Below are 16350 nucleotides of genomic sequence, written 5' to 3'. Positions count from 1 at the left end.
CCTCAACTATAGGCAAATTAGAAATAAAATGCTTTGCAGGATCCAGCGGTTGGGAATCTGCCCTGGAAGGTCTCCATAGGATCAACGCCCCTCAGGCAACACTTTGTTTATCCCTGAGGGGCTAAAGGCCACGGGGGGGGGGGGGGTCTTGAGATAGGACTTTTCTGAATAATCCTGGCTGTGCAGGAACTCTATAGACCAGACTCAGAGGTCTAGCCCGCCTCTGTCTCCCCTGTGCTGGGATTGAAGGAGCCCACCACCGCGGCCAGGCTTGTGTGTTTTCTATGTTGGTCTTGACCTTGACTCTACTTCTCTCTCTCTCAGTGTTGTCCTATATATTGCTGAAAAGCTGTTTCCATTGTTGCTATGAAAGCAAGATTCCAAAGGGTTCAATCACTCCCCAACTCTTGACTCCGAAGACCTTTGAGGAGTGTGTGTCACTTCTCAATCTAGCAGGTGACCGACCCTTTTAACTGATGTGTACTGAGTTAGTTCTAGAAATAGTATAGCCTGCCAGATAGTCAGGAACACTACTGATCTGCTAGTGCAAGAATAGGATGTTTCTTTAAAAATAAAGTAATAGAAAAACAAAAGTCATATGTCTCTGAAAGGTAGGCAGAAGTAGAAACAGGGAACAAACAACCTCAGACAGTAGAGACTTTTAATCTGGGGGGTAAACGTCTCTAGAGGGGAATCCCTTTAGGATGGAAAGTATGCCTTATGCACCAAAGTTAGTATAGGGCAGAAGGGGAGACTGGGGAGGAGTCTGAAATCAGCCATTAGGGGGAGTAAACGATGAAAGCTGAGTATTAAGAAAAAGAATGTTGTGGTGGGTAAACATCCCCGGGGAGCCATTGTCAGGTGTCAGCAGGGGGAGAGGCAGGATTAGGAAAATATGTCTGGAATGAGGATTGCTGTGGTCTCACTGCCCAGAAACCAAAAAGGAGAAGCTTTTTAAAATGGCGTGTGGCCATGGCTACAAGTCTCAATCTTCTTCTCTCCTTAGTTAAACAGTCTTTAGATGGTAAGTCTTAACTATCTTAGTTAATTATAGCTAAAATAGTTGTACTTTGTTAACTCCCACAGTCTACATGAGTTTCTTATATGTGAAAAGATCTCACAAATAAAGAGCAAATCTACTTCCTCACCTGCTTGGGGAAATAAGGATGTTCACTGGGACTAAAGGGCCTTTGAAGAAGCTGGAGAATTTACTCACGCATAGAAATTCTACAGTTATGGCATGTTGTGCATTTAGTTCTAGACTGTCATTTCACTTATCAAATGTATTTATTAATAGTATGCAATGAAGCAATATACTATCTGTCTTTAATAAATAATATTTACTACTTATTGGAAATGGGGGAGTTTACTTTAAGTTTATTTCAGTCAAAGGCTTAAGAGTGTGCTTGCCGCATAAGTGAATCTGTGTCTCCTTGGCATTTTATATCTTAAAGAAAAGAATTAGTCCTGGTAAAAATGTACTTGATTATCTGTACACTAAGGTGTGAGAGAGACTGTGTAGCTTTGGGATATTATTCAAATCATATTAAACCCATGTAAAGGTATTTTTCTATTGCTTTTATAAGATATAAAAAATGTAAATGACTTGAATTTGTTATTGATTATTCATTTCCTATATAGTCTTAATAACTGATTTGATTTAAAATGTACTTTTATCAGGTTTATCAAGTGATTAATAAATTTGGACATATAAAACAGGATGTATAAAATAAATAAATAAATAATAAATTTGGATGTATGAAAAGTTTTAAAGTTGTATAGCAAAAGATTCCTTAAAGGCATGGAAAAGGTAGCCAACCGAAAGGGCAAAACTGACAACAGATGATAGCAGGTGAAGAATGACTTTCAGTTATTTTTAAAAGAAGAGACTCAGAACCTGGGCAAAGGCAATGAGATGGCATCTCACAGGAATTGAAGAGTATTTGGTTAATACATGTGTGGAAGATGGTGGTGACCATACGTGCAGTTTAGTACAATGAGACACTGTTTTCCATGACATTTGTAGAACCCAAAACATCTGGTGCCAGCTGAGGCTGAGGACCTCTTGTCTCATTAAAATTTCTGGTGAGACAACATCTCTGGTGCTCAATCTAAAAGGCTAAAAATGTTTTTGTATTTTTAAGAATTATGTATATATTTCACATGTCTGAGTGTTTTCTCTGCATATGTAAACATGTATCACGTGTGTGCAATGCCTACAGAGGCCAAAGAATCAGGCCCCCTGGTACTGGAGTTACAGGTAGTTGTGAGCCATCATGTAGGTGCTGGGGACTGAATTCAGATCCTTTATAAGGACAGCAAATGCTAAATGAGCCATTACTCCAGTCTCTAATTTTGTCATATCTCCAAATGAAATATTTTTTATATTCTTATTAGATTAAACACTTAGAAAATGTCATCATCTTAAAAAATATATAGTAAAAAAAAATCTATGTACATATTTAAAAATATAAGTAGAAATATAGGTTTGTGTTAGAATAACATTTATAAAAATATTAAACTGCATGAAGCACTGAATTCAAATAATATATGTTTGTTTTTTAAGATAGGAGACCTTTTATTTGCACTTGAAATGAAATTCCATTATCCTTATATTTTACCTTTGTGTGATGGTAATTGAGTATATAGACCAACATTATCAGTGAACACAAAAATCCTTTAACCACATACAAGATGTCAGTGTGAATGTTTGGTGGAACAACAGCCTATGTGTAAATTTCTAACTGGCCACAATCCTAGTTGAACTGCGGGACTTGATGAAGAGGTCAGGGTGGACTGGGTGGGTATGCGCTTTGACTGAACAAATCTGACTTTGTGTATGTACTGTAGTCACACTATGAAACTCACATGTACAGGAGATACCATGTAGAGAACATTCCTGGTGCCATTGGTAATAAAAAGCAGGAAGTTGGGGAAAGGGTAAATATTTTTCAAAAGAGATAGGGATAATAAACTAGTATATTCATAGAATGGCCTGATATACAGCCAGCAAAACGAATATCCTAAACCTTTATGTATCCACACAGATATCAGACTACAATCATATTTTTGATTGAGGATGTTGGTAAAATTCAAGCATAATAAATACTTACAGGCAACATTTAGCAATGTCTATGACAAAACTATGTTTTACTTGTGCACGAATGTTTCTGAGTATGAAACTATGGAAGGAAACTTCCTGTTAAATCACGATGGAAGAAAACACAAAGCCCTCATAGACTCCTACCCCCTCCTCACTGTGGAAGCAGTTTCCTGGCCTCACTGGCTAACGTATGTCCTCTGTTCCATGTCTTTCCCTAGCTTGTTTGAGGAAGAGATAATGTCATATGTGCCTCCTCATGCCTTACTCCACCCCAGCTACTGTCAGTCCCCGCGTGGCTCCCCCGTGTCATCTCCCCAGAACTCACCAGGTGAGTCTGCCTGCTACCCATGGGAATTCTCTGAGAAGCACAGGTATGGAGTGCTCTGCCTGCTGACAACGACACACTGTGTGGTGTTTGCTGCCTTTTGACTGAAAGCTTATAAAGATAAATGTTAGTAGTGTAACATACCCCGCTGTAGAATTTACTTTACATCTTGCTGCCTACTGCTTAATGTTTCTTGGAAAATATCAGGGCACAAAATATTTTGCGAGCTGTTTTGATTTAAAAAGTTAGTTTGGGGGTACAGCTTTGATAGACAATAAAAATGTTTCCACTCTCAAGAAAAAAAATTGAGAGTTTAAATTATTTGGTATAATGGACTTGTATTAACTAATTGTCTAAGATGGTGTGAGGGAGATGAATGGGCAGATGAAACTAGCTAATGAGTGAAAACTTATTTGAACACTTTTAGAAGAGGCAGATGGGAATTAAGGGGTGATGAATGCTCAGGTGTGTAAACGATATGGAGTGGATCTTTATAAATGAGTTTTTACCGAAGGTAGCCATGATGTTGACAGAATATCAACTCTATCTTTTTACAGGCAATGTGTTATTCACACTATTTCAGTAGAAAATCAAACTTCAATTGTGTCACTGAAAGCTGCTATGCCCTTTGATGTATAACTTGTGATCTCACACATTGCTCTGATAATAAAGCTACAGTCTAATTGAATACCACAAACAGGAAAAGCTCTATTAATCTGTCTGTGTAACACAGATTTATTGAGCATCCAACTGTGATGCAAACGCTGAGTGAGAGCATGGCCGTGTGAGATGAATACTATAGTTTCTGCTTTTGAAAAGTTCACTGTGAGGCAGTGAGTCAGTAGTGAGTCTGTAGCTTGTGGTCAGTGTCCTGATGGCGAGACATCTGGGAATATGGGTGTGGGAACACTTGTTTAAGGAAGACTAAGATAGCAGGAGTGAGGGGACCTTGAAGGATGACTGAATAGAAATTTGCCAGGTGGGGCTTGAAGTTTAGCTGGATGGTAAGGAACTTGCCTAGCCCTGGGATTGGCTCCCAGGACTAGGTGAAGGGGAAAAAATAAAATAAAATCTCAAAAAGACCAAACTGGCAAACAAAAATCAGAACTGGAAGTTTCCCAAATGGGCCAAAAGGCAGAAGGTCATTATGGATAAAAGGCTGAGTACAGACAATGGGATTCTGAGGAGAAAGAATAGGAACGGAAGGCAGTTCTGGAGATTCAGGTTGGAAATTTAGGCCAGAGTAGTGGTCACTGAGGCTTTCTGTTGTGATTATTAAAAAAAATAATAATAAAGAACTATTAAGATACGTTCTATGGAGGTGTGGTGAGGTATGGGGGAAGGGGGTACCTTGGTGGGTCCATGTCAAGGCATCCCTTCCCCCTGAGAGACCAGCCACATGAGACGGTATAGAATAGAGTTTATTCAGGGCATGAGGAGGGGAGTTAAGAGAGTAGTAAAGACAGAGAAAGGCAGAGAGAAGGAAAGAGTAGAGAAGTAGAGGCCAGCCATGGCCATGTGGAAAAAGGGACAAAGGGAATGGGGAGAGAGAGGGAGCAAGGGGGCAGGAGAGAGAGGCAGGAGTAAGAGAACAGGAGAGAGGAGGGGCAAGGTCCTGTCTTTGGACCTTATCTTTAGCATCTGGCTCTACTATCAATGCCTTGAAAACTGGCTTTTGGTGAAATCTCTGAAATTTTATAAAAAGAAAAATGCAAATGTTAAGGATCCTATTTCATGGGAATCAGTTTGATGACAGAATATAAGGCTCTGGAGGTAGGGAAGCCATTTGAGAGGATGTTGCATTAAACATGATAAAGAGCTGGACTTGGCAGGCTGCGGTGATGGGATACGGGCATAAAAGGATGGGACACAGGGATAAAGGGATGGGACATGTAATATACTGAGACTTTAGGACTGAGCCCAGCTAAGAAAAAGCCAAGGCATTTGAGGGTCTTCTTGTCCACAATGTCCAACAGACACTGGAACCACTTGCCAAGAAGGGAAGAAGATGTAGCTTATAGAGAAATATAAAGTGAGCTTGACTTGTTACATGTTTGTTTGTTTGTTTTGGAGAAACTTGGGAGCTCTCACTCCTAGATACCCAGTGTCAAGTGGAACAATATAGTTAGGAGATATCAAAGACAATTGGAGAGTACAGAGATTGACAGCTAAGTATTCAGTCTCGAGAACTAAAGCCTAGAGTATAGGAAGGGCTGAGAAGATGAAACAGGATCACAGGAGAACTCTAATATCTAAGGATTGTGCTAAGGTGGAGGCATGAGTAAGAGGATGGTGGGTTTTAAAGTAGAATTAGGGAATTGTTTCCAGGGGAGTCCATTTTCAAGGAGGTGTGGTTAATACAGCCAGATGCTCAAAGGATTCGAAAAGAATGGAGTGCTAAAAGAGACTATGAAATGTGAAGTTCATAAGGTTAAAAATTATCTTTGCCAAAGCAGGCTCAATAAAGTAGTAGATGATACCTTGGACTGTGCCAGGTGCAGTATGCTAAGTGCACGCTGCGTGATGCTAAGGGAATCCCACAAGCGTAGAATGCTCTTTTTAGAAAGTATAGTTGTCACAGAAACAAATCTGGACAGTAGTCAGAAGCAGAAAATTAGAGGGAGGGAGGGAGGGAGGGAGGACTGTCTGCTGGGGAAGTGAACCTGTATGAACACAAGTCTCAGTGTGGTGTTGATTAAGACAAAGAAGCACCATGGCTGCCTCCCAGCTCTTGCGAGGCAGCATACCACAGGCAAAGGCTCAGATCAGCACTGGAGCAGTTAGACCCATGGATGATACATGGAAGGATGATACATGGATGATACATGAGAGAAAATAGGTATCTGTCACTACAGATAACTTTAAAGGTTGTAGGGGGAAAGTCAGAATTCACAGTTCACCTCAATGAATGCCTTTACCAATGGAGGGACTTTAGACAGTGTATCTCCTGTTAGAAATTTAAGTTTCCTTTCTTAAGTAAAATGGAGGTAGTAATAATCATGTCCCCTCTCATTTGGGGGGAGGGGAGCTTGCATGCATCCACCTCCCAAGCCATTTATCATTGGCAAATACGATCCATTTCCTTGACCTGTGAGCTTGGCTGGCTTAGGCAGTGAATTATTCAGAGGTCTTTGTCTTCAGTAGGATGCATGCTAATGGTTTTTGAGTGGTTGTCTCTTTGCCTTGCTGTCTTATGATTATAAAGCAGATCCATGTGGAATTCTGCTCATGCCAGCTACAGCCCCTTTTTTTCTAAGCTTTCTCCAAAGTTCTTCTTCCCTGAGAAAAGCATCAACCACCAGATACCGTCTTCTGAACTCTACATAAGAAGTTTTCTCTTGAAGGCTGTCTGGGCAGTCTTTAATTCTGTGCATTCTAAATGGCGACAAAGTTCACCTCGTCATTGAGCATCACAGATACACAGGAGTAATTCATGGCAGTGATATAGTGCATTCTGGAAATTCAAAAGTTCAGTATTTTCCAACAACATGTGTAATCCGGCCATATCTAAATTGCTAGCAGTGTTTGTGGTGGTTTTAATTTTGCAGGAGAAATTATCTCCATCTTCTTGGCCTGCTCCATCCCCACAGGCTGGCTCTGTTTGATGTTGAGAATGGGACATAACTGCCTGACAAGAGTGGAAGCAACTGTAAGTGGCTCCACCTGAGAAGAGGCAGGCCTCGCTAACCTCATTTCCCCTGTGGAGGAATCCATTTCTGAAAATGGTTTCTGCGTCTACCAGCATCTTTGCTGGCTGTGTAAATTCAACATTTCAGAAATGATTGTTTTTTATTGAGAGGTCTGGGTTTTTCCTTGTGACTAGCATTTCATTGAGAATGATAGTGTGAAAATTATGACAATAATAAAATTTAATGATCTTCATTCTGAGTGCCTAGGAGCCTGATAGTCTTTCCATACTTTGCCTCATTCCAGGCACATTTGCATGTTTTTTCAAGAGAAAACGGGCTTTGGAAACTTTGACTCACTGCTTTCTGCAGCTGTGAGAGTGTGCACCTAAAACTTGTCAAAATTCTGGAATGTGAAGGTTTATTTCTCTAGGGCCATTATAATGCCAATCTAACCTCAGCTGTGTCCGAAGGAAATGACCTCTGCCAATACCATATGGTCACTATGGCAAATAAGAAACTAGGCACTTTGTCTAAGGGCACATCCCTAGGAATTTAAATGTCATGTCCCCCAGTTTATCGCATATATTAGAGGCAGAGTTTCTGAGTGCATTTCCTAGGTGACTTAGGATGTCAATGGCATGAGAATTGTTTAACACCACTTTTATTGGCAAATTTCACGCATATTATTTTTCTCCTTGTTTTCAGAATCGTTGGCACAGTGAGGTGCTGTATGGTGTGGGTGTGGGGGGCGGGGTTGGGTGTGGTCGTTGTGTCTGGGGGTGGTTTAGAACTATGGTCACTTCCCTAGACTTGGAGTAGTTGGAGCTACACGCAGCTGAGATCGTGCGCTCGCAGCACCGAGGAGCCCCCTGTTGTCTGTAGTTGAACAGCCACCAGGTTGTCTGTAGTTGAACCAACTTAACCTTATCCCCATCTTCCAAATGAATGAGACGCAGACTATGGCTGTTGACAGTGTCTGGGGTGGAGGGTGCCCCCTAATCTACTTTCCTAACTGCTGGCCTGACTGCTTCTCCAGCAGTGTCCCCCACATACTTGCTGTTTCTCCTGGCCATGTGACCCTGGTCCATCTCCTTTCATGGTGGCTCTCTCCTGTGCCTTTCTTCTCTCCCTCTACCCAATACCCACAAGCAGGTGACTAAAAATCTGCCTACTCTATTCTCTCCAATAATTGGCTAGAGCCGATTTTATTCAACCAATAGTTTTACATTAAGGAGCAAGGTTTACACAACAAAAGCTGGTATATGAGAGAATTCCTTCATCTTGAGGCAACTAGACTTCATGCTGCATAGAAACACAGCAAACCTCAATAGTTTGGCCAATGCAGTGGGCCACGAGAAGGGTTTACCTCCCCCAAAGGATCTTTTCCTCCCAAGGAGACTCGGGTCTCACTTCCTTTGCCTCTTAGGAGCATCTCTTCTCTTTGTTACTCCCCAGCCCTCCTTACTCTTTCCCTCTCTGCTCAGCACTTCTATGAGAGAGAGAGAGAGAGAGAGAGAGAGAGAGAGAGAGAGAGAGAGAGAGAGAGAGATCATATATATCCACCAGTGTCTTCCTCTGAGTCCCTCTAGTACTCTCATCTCCCTCCTCCCAGATTCAAGTCTTCTTTTTATTTTTGTTAATAATAATCCCTGAGTCCAGTTAGTGTAGATTTTTTTTTATTATTAATATTTTTGTCCTCACCACTAATACTGCCAGGATAGGGTGTCTGTTATTGGCATACCCTTCAGTGTTACCCTTTTTAATAAGTTAATTCTTGGCCAAGTCTGAAAAACCAAGTTGTTTTCAGTAAATGGTGTAAGCCAGGCCTGATGACTCAGACCTGTAATCCCAGCTACTATAGAGGCAAAGGCAGGGAGAGGGCAAGTTAAAGACCTACTTGGGCTTCAGAGTTAGTTCAAGGCTAGGCTGTGTGACTTAGTGAGATCTTGTCTGAAATAAAAACCAAAAAAATAGGCTGAGTATACAGCTCAATGGTCAGTTACTTGTCTGATACATGCATGAGGACAAAAAAATATGAAAAAAATATACACATATAAGTAAGTAGCATGTACGAGAACATCCACAGATCAAGGGCTCCTGCTGCTCTTAGAAAATAGGGTATAGATATGAGGACTTGCACATCTGTGCTTTGTCCAGGTTATCGCCTTGATGCGCCCTGCTTAACGTACTGTTGCACTATGTTCCAGAAGATGAAGCTGACCAGAAGTTATTGTAATGCTTATTGGCTTGTTCTTCATTAGTAATGGGAAATTGAAGAGGAAATGGTGTGCCTGTGTGTGTGCGTGCGTGTGCGTGCGTGCGTGTGTGTGCGCGCGCGTGCGTGCGTGTGCGTGTGTGTGTACGTGTGTGTGCGCGCGTGCGTGTGTGCGTGTGTGTGCGTACGTGTGTGTGTGTGTGTGTGTGTGTGTGTGTGTGTGTGTGTGTGTGTGTGTGTGTGAATAGAAAGGAAACCAGGGAAGAAGTGGACCTTTAATCTGCACAAAGGACTGGAGTTGTACAGTCAAAATTCAACTCCATTCGTAGCAAAGCATAAAGCCAGAAGCAGAAAAACATAGACTTCTCTAGATTTTGATGCCAACATTTTTCAAGTGTCATCTGAGATTATTTTGTCAGATAAAATTCAATAGCTGGTTATTATGCAGTGTTGTGACAGTGTATGGAAAATGTATACATAGTATGACAGTTTTTAAGATCTCCCTAGTGGTGATAAAGACTAACAGCCCTAATAGCTGTTACCAAAAATAAAATTAAAAAAAAAACAAACCAAAACCTGCAAATAGTTAATATAGTACCAGCCATCCAGGAAGTCCATTCTCTATTTGTTCACTTCCTAGAAGCAACTGACTTTTTTTTTTTCCCTGAGATTCCCTTTGGGAAAGCTCTAAAGACTGTGAGAGCATTCTCTATGGGAGGGGACCTTCGACTGTGGTTGTGGTTCCCTAAGCGTTTCTATCAGCTCAGTCTTCCAAGAACATTTTTTGGTTCCTAGAGCCAGCGTAACCTCATTCCTTCCCTGGAAGCTCTTCAGCTGGGCCTGACTCGCATTAACTCTATGACAGCTGGTACTGGGTATTGTGGCTCATACCTATAATCCCAGAGCCAGGAAGGGAGAGGCAGGGAAGCCTGTGTTTATAGCAAGACTATCTGTCAACCCCACCCCCACTCTCTCCTTTATGCCTTCAAATAGTCTTATTTTGACCATAAACATTTTTGTAAGTTATGTTACACAATAGATCAGTGAAATTTCTACATTGTTTTAAAATTTTACTCTAATAACACTATCCTTTCCCACAACAAAATTAACCTCTCAGAATCAATAAGGCTAATGTTGTTCAAAATGATAGATGGCCAGAATTCTGTTCATACTTTAAAATAGGGAACACAGCTTTATAGCTAACACTGAAATAACTCCCATGAAGCAGCTGTAGTCTGTTTCCAACCTTTGATACTTAGATCCCTGAGTCCATATTAAGGCCAGATTAACCACTGGAAATATATACCTTTCAATATTAATTCCATTGAGACACCGTCAGTGCCATCCTAAACTGAAAGATGGAGTCCTACCAATCAGAGTCCATTGTAAGCCTGCCCGGGAGCCTGTCCTTGCCTGTGCCACATTTCCTACTTTGCCTTCCAGTTAGTTCCTGCTGTTCCCGAATTGCCTATCTCATCTCCTGGCTTACAAGGGAATCCATCTTCTACCACTAAACTTTCAAACTCTACTTCACACTCCTCCAAAAGCTTTCCATCAGGCTATACCTTGTTCCTGTCTCTCTTAGGAAGTTTCTTAAATACAGATTCTGATCTGTGTGTGGTGGCCCCTGCCTAGAACCCCTGCACTTGAAAGGTATGAGAAAGGAGTTCAGGCTATGGCTACAGAGTGAGTTTTGAAGCCATTCTGGGCTACATGAGGGTTTAAATATATAATTTACTGTATTTGAAAGTAAAGTGTATGAGGTTATTTTTTTTACAATAGAACTTTTTAGCAAAGGAATGTTTGCCTTGAACCATTTCTGTTACCAGACTCTCCATTGTTAAGTCCCTTACCTAAAATATAAATGGAGATAGGGTTGAATTTTAATTTACTTGTATTGAGAGTGAATGAATGCATTGCGGGATTTCCCACAGCCTTTTGGGCATCTCAAACTATACAGCCATGGTGTATAAACTACTTCTTAATGTAATCAACGGAAAGAGCGATGTTTCTTTTTGAGTATGTAAAGCATTTTCACTCAGTCCTTGGTCTTCATTTGCCGTTTTCCACCGATGACTGTTGTTGATGTTGATTCATGATGGCTGCTTTCTGGGCTGTTTGGGCTAAGTCTAGACCTTCTCACCGCTTCCCTGGGTTTCCTGAATCGTGCCCTGTCTTGGCCTGAGTCCATCCAGCAGCAGCCATGTGCTCCTGTGGTTCTTGTCTCTTTGTGGTGCAGATGACTTCTTCAAGCACACGGGCAGCCACTGCCCTGTGTCAGCCCCTGGATGTTGCCCACGTGTCTCACTGGTTGGACTTGAGCTTCCTGTAATTCCTCAGTGTGGAGTAAGTCCTCAGTGTGGCTGAATTTTGGACTCACCTGGAAAGCTGTAGAAAACACTTAGGTCTGGGTCTTATCTCCACCAGATTCTGATGTAATGGTTTTGGGTGTGGACTGAACTTTGGAACTTTTTAAAGTTCCTATGAGATTCTGATATGCACTCAATATTGAGAACCACTGCTTGAGATTCTCTTTTGTGTCCTGGAATTTATTTTTAAGGTTGAATTTATTTGTTTTCTTTAACTCTTAGCTCTTTGAACAAAAGGTTTAAATCTCCCCAGACACGCCTCCAGATAGATTACTGATCAGGAGTTAGTCTTGTGACTAAAGCTCCAATCCAATATGTCTGTCCATGTGTTGAGTATGTATATAGATGACACATAGAGGGCTTCTTATAACACATACGGCACAGTGTCATGCATAGCAGCTCAATTCATCCCCGGTAACTGACTGATCTCTTATGCAAGTCTGGAGCTATCCTGTTCAGTGTCTGGAGTGCCCATTAACTGTCATATCCAACTCAATGTTTACACAGCTTCCTGTGTCCCTGGCCACCAACATCACTCCCCAATACTGCTTTTAGCATCCAGTAGACCTGGTCAATAGAACTTGGACAGGAAATTGCTTCCTCATTTTCTTCAATAGCAAAGCAATGATGGAAACCTTAATAACCACTTCATAGACTCGGTGTGAGGATTTCTCAAGATTCCCCTATGGAAAGTGCATTATTCCTAATATACACTAAGTACTTATCAAGCGATAGCTATCGTTATTATTAAGAAACTCTGTTATCGTAAGAGCTTCCCATTCCTGCCCCTTGCTTTTCTACTGGTACTAATTTGTATTTCTCATGGTTGGTGTTCCTCTGAGTCACCGCACTCCTGACTAGTTCTTATCCCCTCAGGCCTTGCATGCTGTATAAACTCTGAGCTGCTTCTCCACCCTTCAGTCTCTCTTCCTCTTTCCCACCCTTAATCTGCCCTACACCCTCAATGAAAATTCCTCCAATGAAATTCCACTTTGCATTTTCTCCTTTTCTTTTCTCCACATTCTGTAAAGGTGCCCTGCTCTCTCCCCACATTTTGTAGAAGTTAGGTCTGGTTCTCCCTCCCAGCCCCATGCTCCCAATAATAAGACTTAGACTCAAAATATTTTACAAATACCTTGGCCATATATCTAGGCTCTTCCCTGATTAGATCATAATTTAAAATAACCCACTTGTTTTTAATCTACATTCTGTCATGTGGCTGGTTACCTGTGTTTAAGTACCACATGTGCCTGTCTCATCACATCTTATCACACTGGCACTATCCCAGAATCCTTTCTGCCTCCCTGATGTCCCACCTCCTATTTCCACCCTAAGCTATGGGCCAAAGATTTATTATTGATAGGTGCCACATCCTTATAGATACAAGATATTTTCTGCACAACATTCCCTCTTTAAACCCCTCTTTTCATCGGCTCCTTCTGACTTATTAATTTCCCCTTGTCTCTTCTGCGTGCCCACTATACTCTAGGTTATGGGGTGTCAATCTTTAAAAACATTTTTAATATTTAGTCCAGTTCTTGTTGCTCTGCACCAGTATAAATACAGATTCTTTACTATTTACAAGTTTTGTGTTATTTAATTTCTCATTGTTGTCAAATAGTGGACAAAAAACAACCTAAGGGAGGAAGGGTTTATTCTGGCTTACGGTTCCAGGGAATACAGTGCATTCTGTCTGGGAAGACATGGTGGTTGGGGCAGGCGGTGGCTGGTTATTTTGCATCCTCAATCGAACAGCAGAGGGATGGATTTCAGGTACTAAGCCCTCTTTGTACTTTTTTTTCACTCCTGGACCCCAGCTTCTGGAACGGTGCCACTAACATTTAGGGTGGGTTTTCCTACCTCAGTTAACCAGACCTAGAAATTCTGTCCCAGATGTGCCCAGAGGTTTGTTTCCATGGTGATTCTAGATCCTGTCGACTTGGCAATTAACCACTTAGGCTCCAATTAAAGCCCTCCCTGAGGCCTTTTCCATTTTAATCTCTACTCACACTCATTACATTTCTGTAACATTGCTATTATCTTCTATACCACTAATCTTGTAAGCAAATACCTGGGGGGTCAGGCAGCCAGAACCACTGAGTGAATAGTAGGAGTGGAGTCCAAGACAGCAGCTGCCTCTCTGCTTAAGGAGGTTCATGGCAGTTGTAAGATTTCTCAGAACTTTCAAGAGAAAAACATGCTTTGCTTTGACTTGAAATCTAATAATTTCAAATACTGGCAATTAACCTAAAGTTTTGTTTCTTTTTTTTAATCTAGGGGCAAACAAAGTATCCTGAGAGGCTGGAGAGAGCCCAGGGCTTTACTTTTATCTCCTCTGATTTACACGTTGTGGTCCATCTAGTTTAAAAGTTGACTGTAACACAAGATTAGCAATAAATAACCACCTTGGCTAACTCATTTGTTAAATAAATTTTTTCAAGGCACGATGGCTCAAGCCTTGACACACTCCTCAAATACAGGCAGGCGGATGGAAAATTCAAGGCCTTTCCAGGCCAGCAAGCAAGATCCTATCTCAGCAAAAGAAATCAAATAACAACAACAAAACACACACACACACACACACACACAGAAAGAAATCTCATGGAACTTGTATGCTGTATAATAAACAAGACCATAATTAGCTTTCTAGTTTCTTTCATTGAATTGGGAACTATTTTGTGAAAACATTGTTTTTGTTGTGACTGTGTCTGATTGCCCTATCCATCACCATGGAGGTTAACATCCCAACATGCTACTCAGTCACCTGGGACACACAGAGTTTTCTGTGGAAAGACGAAGAAGCCACATTATATTTACACTATTAATAACACTTGGCCACTGAATGGCATACATACTTTTAGTTTATAGATATGAGCAGTACTTAATACATTAGGAATGCAGTAAATATTAATATTATTTATTCTTTGTGCAGCTCCAAGATATATTCCTCCCACAGTTATGCATGAATTCTGTTTTTATATTAATCGTATTACTCTACAATGTAAACTAGATGTAATTTTATCTCTAAAATCATCCCTAAATATAATGCAAACCTAAAAACATTTTCATGGGGCTTCATGGAACTTTCTGTACAGTTTCTATGATATCATTTCAAAAGCAAGCAAAGATATTCCATTCTAAATAGTTAATCCTTAGACATGAATAACTCTACTTGACTCATTCTGGTTTGGATGGAAAAGGGGGACATATCTGAGACCCACGTGAGTGTATTTGGCTATTTAAACAGAATCTTTATTCTTAGTCAAAAGCTACAAACAAGATTTTTCTTAAGAACTTCCATGAACTTTGTTAAGGCTTTGTGTGTGTGTGTGTGTGTGTGTGTGTGTGTGTGTGTGTGTGTGTGTGTGTAGGGAGTGATGTAGAAGCTGAAAGCAGTGTCTCACTTGTCTTGCTAACTTGTGATACTTTTTCAAGGTGTTGTGGATTGAACAGGGCATAGATCCAGGTTGTTCTTTTGTGGTTGCAACAGGTACTCAGCGTGCCAATGCCCGGGCTCCAGCCCCTTACAAGAGAGATTTTGAAGCCAAACTAAGGAACTTTTACAGGAAGTTAGAAACTAAAGGATACGGACAAGGCCCAGGAAAATTAAAGTAAGTAGAAATGACTCAAACCACATGATTTATAGATGGTGAATTGATAGGAAACAGTTGGGAGTTTGGAAAATTGGTTGTCACATGAGTCTTATTTTAATGGGCAGTATTATTTTGGAATTTATAAATTACACTGTAACAATGCAAAATGATGCTCAGGAATAAAGTCCTACTAAGCTTATGATTTCCAATCAAGGTAGGACTGTATAAAACTATAGACAAATTAAAGGTGATTATTTTTTTTCTCCTGAGGAGTACCTCTTTGTTGGCCTGGTAGGTATCACAGTATTTTATTCTTCATGTTACTAGTTCCTGGGCCAACATGAGTGAAGAATAATGGTCAGCTCTATTTTGTCCTGGGAAACAAAACTCACTTGTACAATAAAACCTGTCATGAATGTTGTGTCTACCTCTCTTTAGCCACCTCTCTTGCTTGTCCAGGGTTCGTGTCATCCACATGTGCACCTCTTACCCTCCTTCCTACCTTAGTCCTATCCCACGTTCCAATTTGAGCTGACTAGCCAAGAAGGTCACCTTGTACCTTGAGTGCTCAAGGGAAGACCAGACCCTGTGCTCACTGCCCCAGGCACAGGAAAGTCAGTTCAACTTTCATGGACCTCCAAACACGTCAGCCCAGCCCAGCCCAGCCCAAATTCCATCTCTCTGAATGGGCTTTTTCTCATACTTGGATTACCAAGATCTTCTTCTGTAAATTCAAGCTCCCAGTCATTTCTTTGTCATTCCTGTTGAGATGAGGGCAGATTGATCTCTGTAGAGGTTGGCAGCAGCTGTCATCACAGTAGACTGCCACATGCACCGCTCATTTCATCTACCCCTTAGGGAGATTTCAAGATTCACTTAGCTTAAAACTTAAATTAAGTACATTTGTAAACACTGCTTTGCAGGACACACACACACCTTCTCCTGGTTCTCACTGGACATTCAGTAATTGAATTCCATGCTTAGGTACATTCCAGTCTTAAAGAATTACCTCATAATATTGTTCTCTCTTTAGTAAGACATCTCTGCCTATCTCTTATGTGTCTCTGTCTTTCTATCTGTCTCTGTCTCTCTCTCTCTGTGTCTCTGTCTCTCTCT

The 16350-nt window shown here is 41.0% G+C and overlaps 1 protein-coding gene across 3 annotated transcripts in view; it reads left to right on the top strand.

The window, feature by feature from the left end:
- Hecw2 (HECT, C2 and WW domain containing E3 ubiquitin protein ligase 2) overlaps window positions 1-16350 on the top strand; it is a 373974-nt gene that overhangs the window by 312642 nt on the left and 44982 nt on the right. For all 3 annotated transcript variants that reach the window (XM_029538487.1, XM_021197433.2, XM_029538488.1), the window contains exons 19-20: window positions 3322-3431; window positions 15132-15252. In XM_029538487.1, coding sequence (XP_029394347.1) covers window positions 3322-3431; window positions 15132-15252 — 231 coding nt within the window. The remainder of the gene's footprint in view (window positions 1-3321; window positions 3432-15131; window positions 15253-16350) is intronic.

Source organism: Mus pahari, chromosome 5, assembly GCF_900095145.1.
Source record: "Mus pahari chromosome 5, PAHARI_EIJ_v1.1, whole genome shotgun sequence".
NCBI lineage: Eukaryota > Metazoa > Chordata > Mammalia > Rodentia > Muridae > Mus > Mus pahari.
The sequence above is the reverse complement of the archived record's forward strand: the minus strand, read 5'-3'. Positions and strand labels throughout refer to the sequence as shown.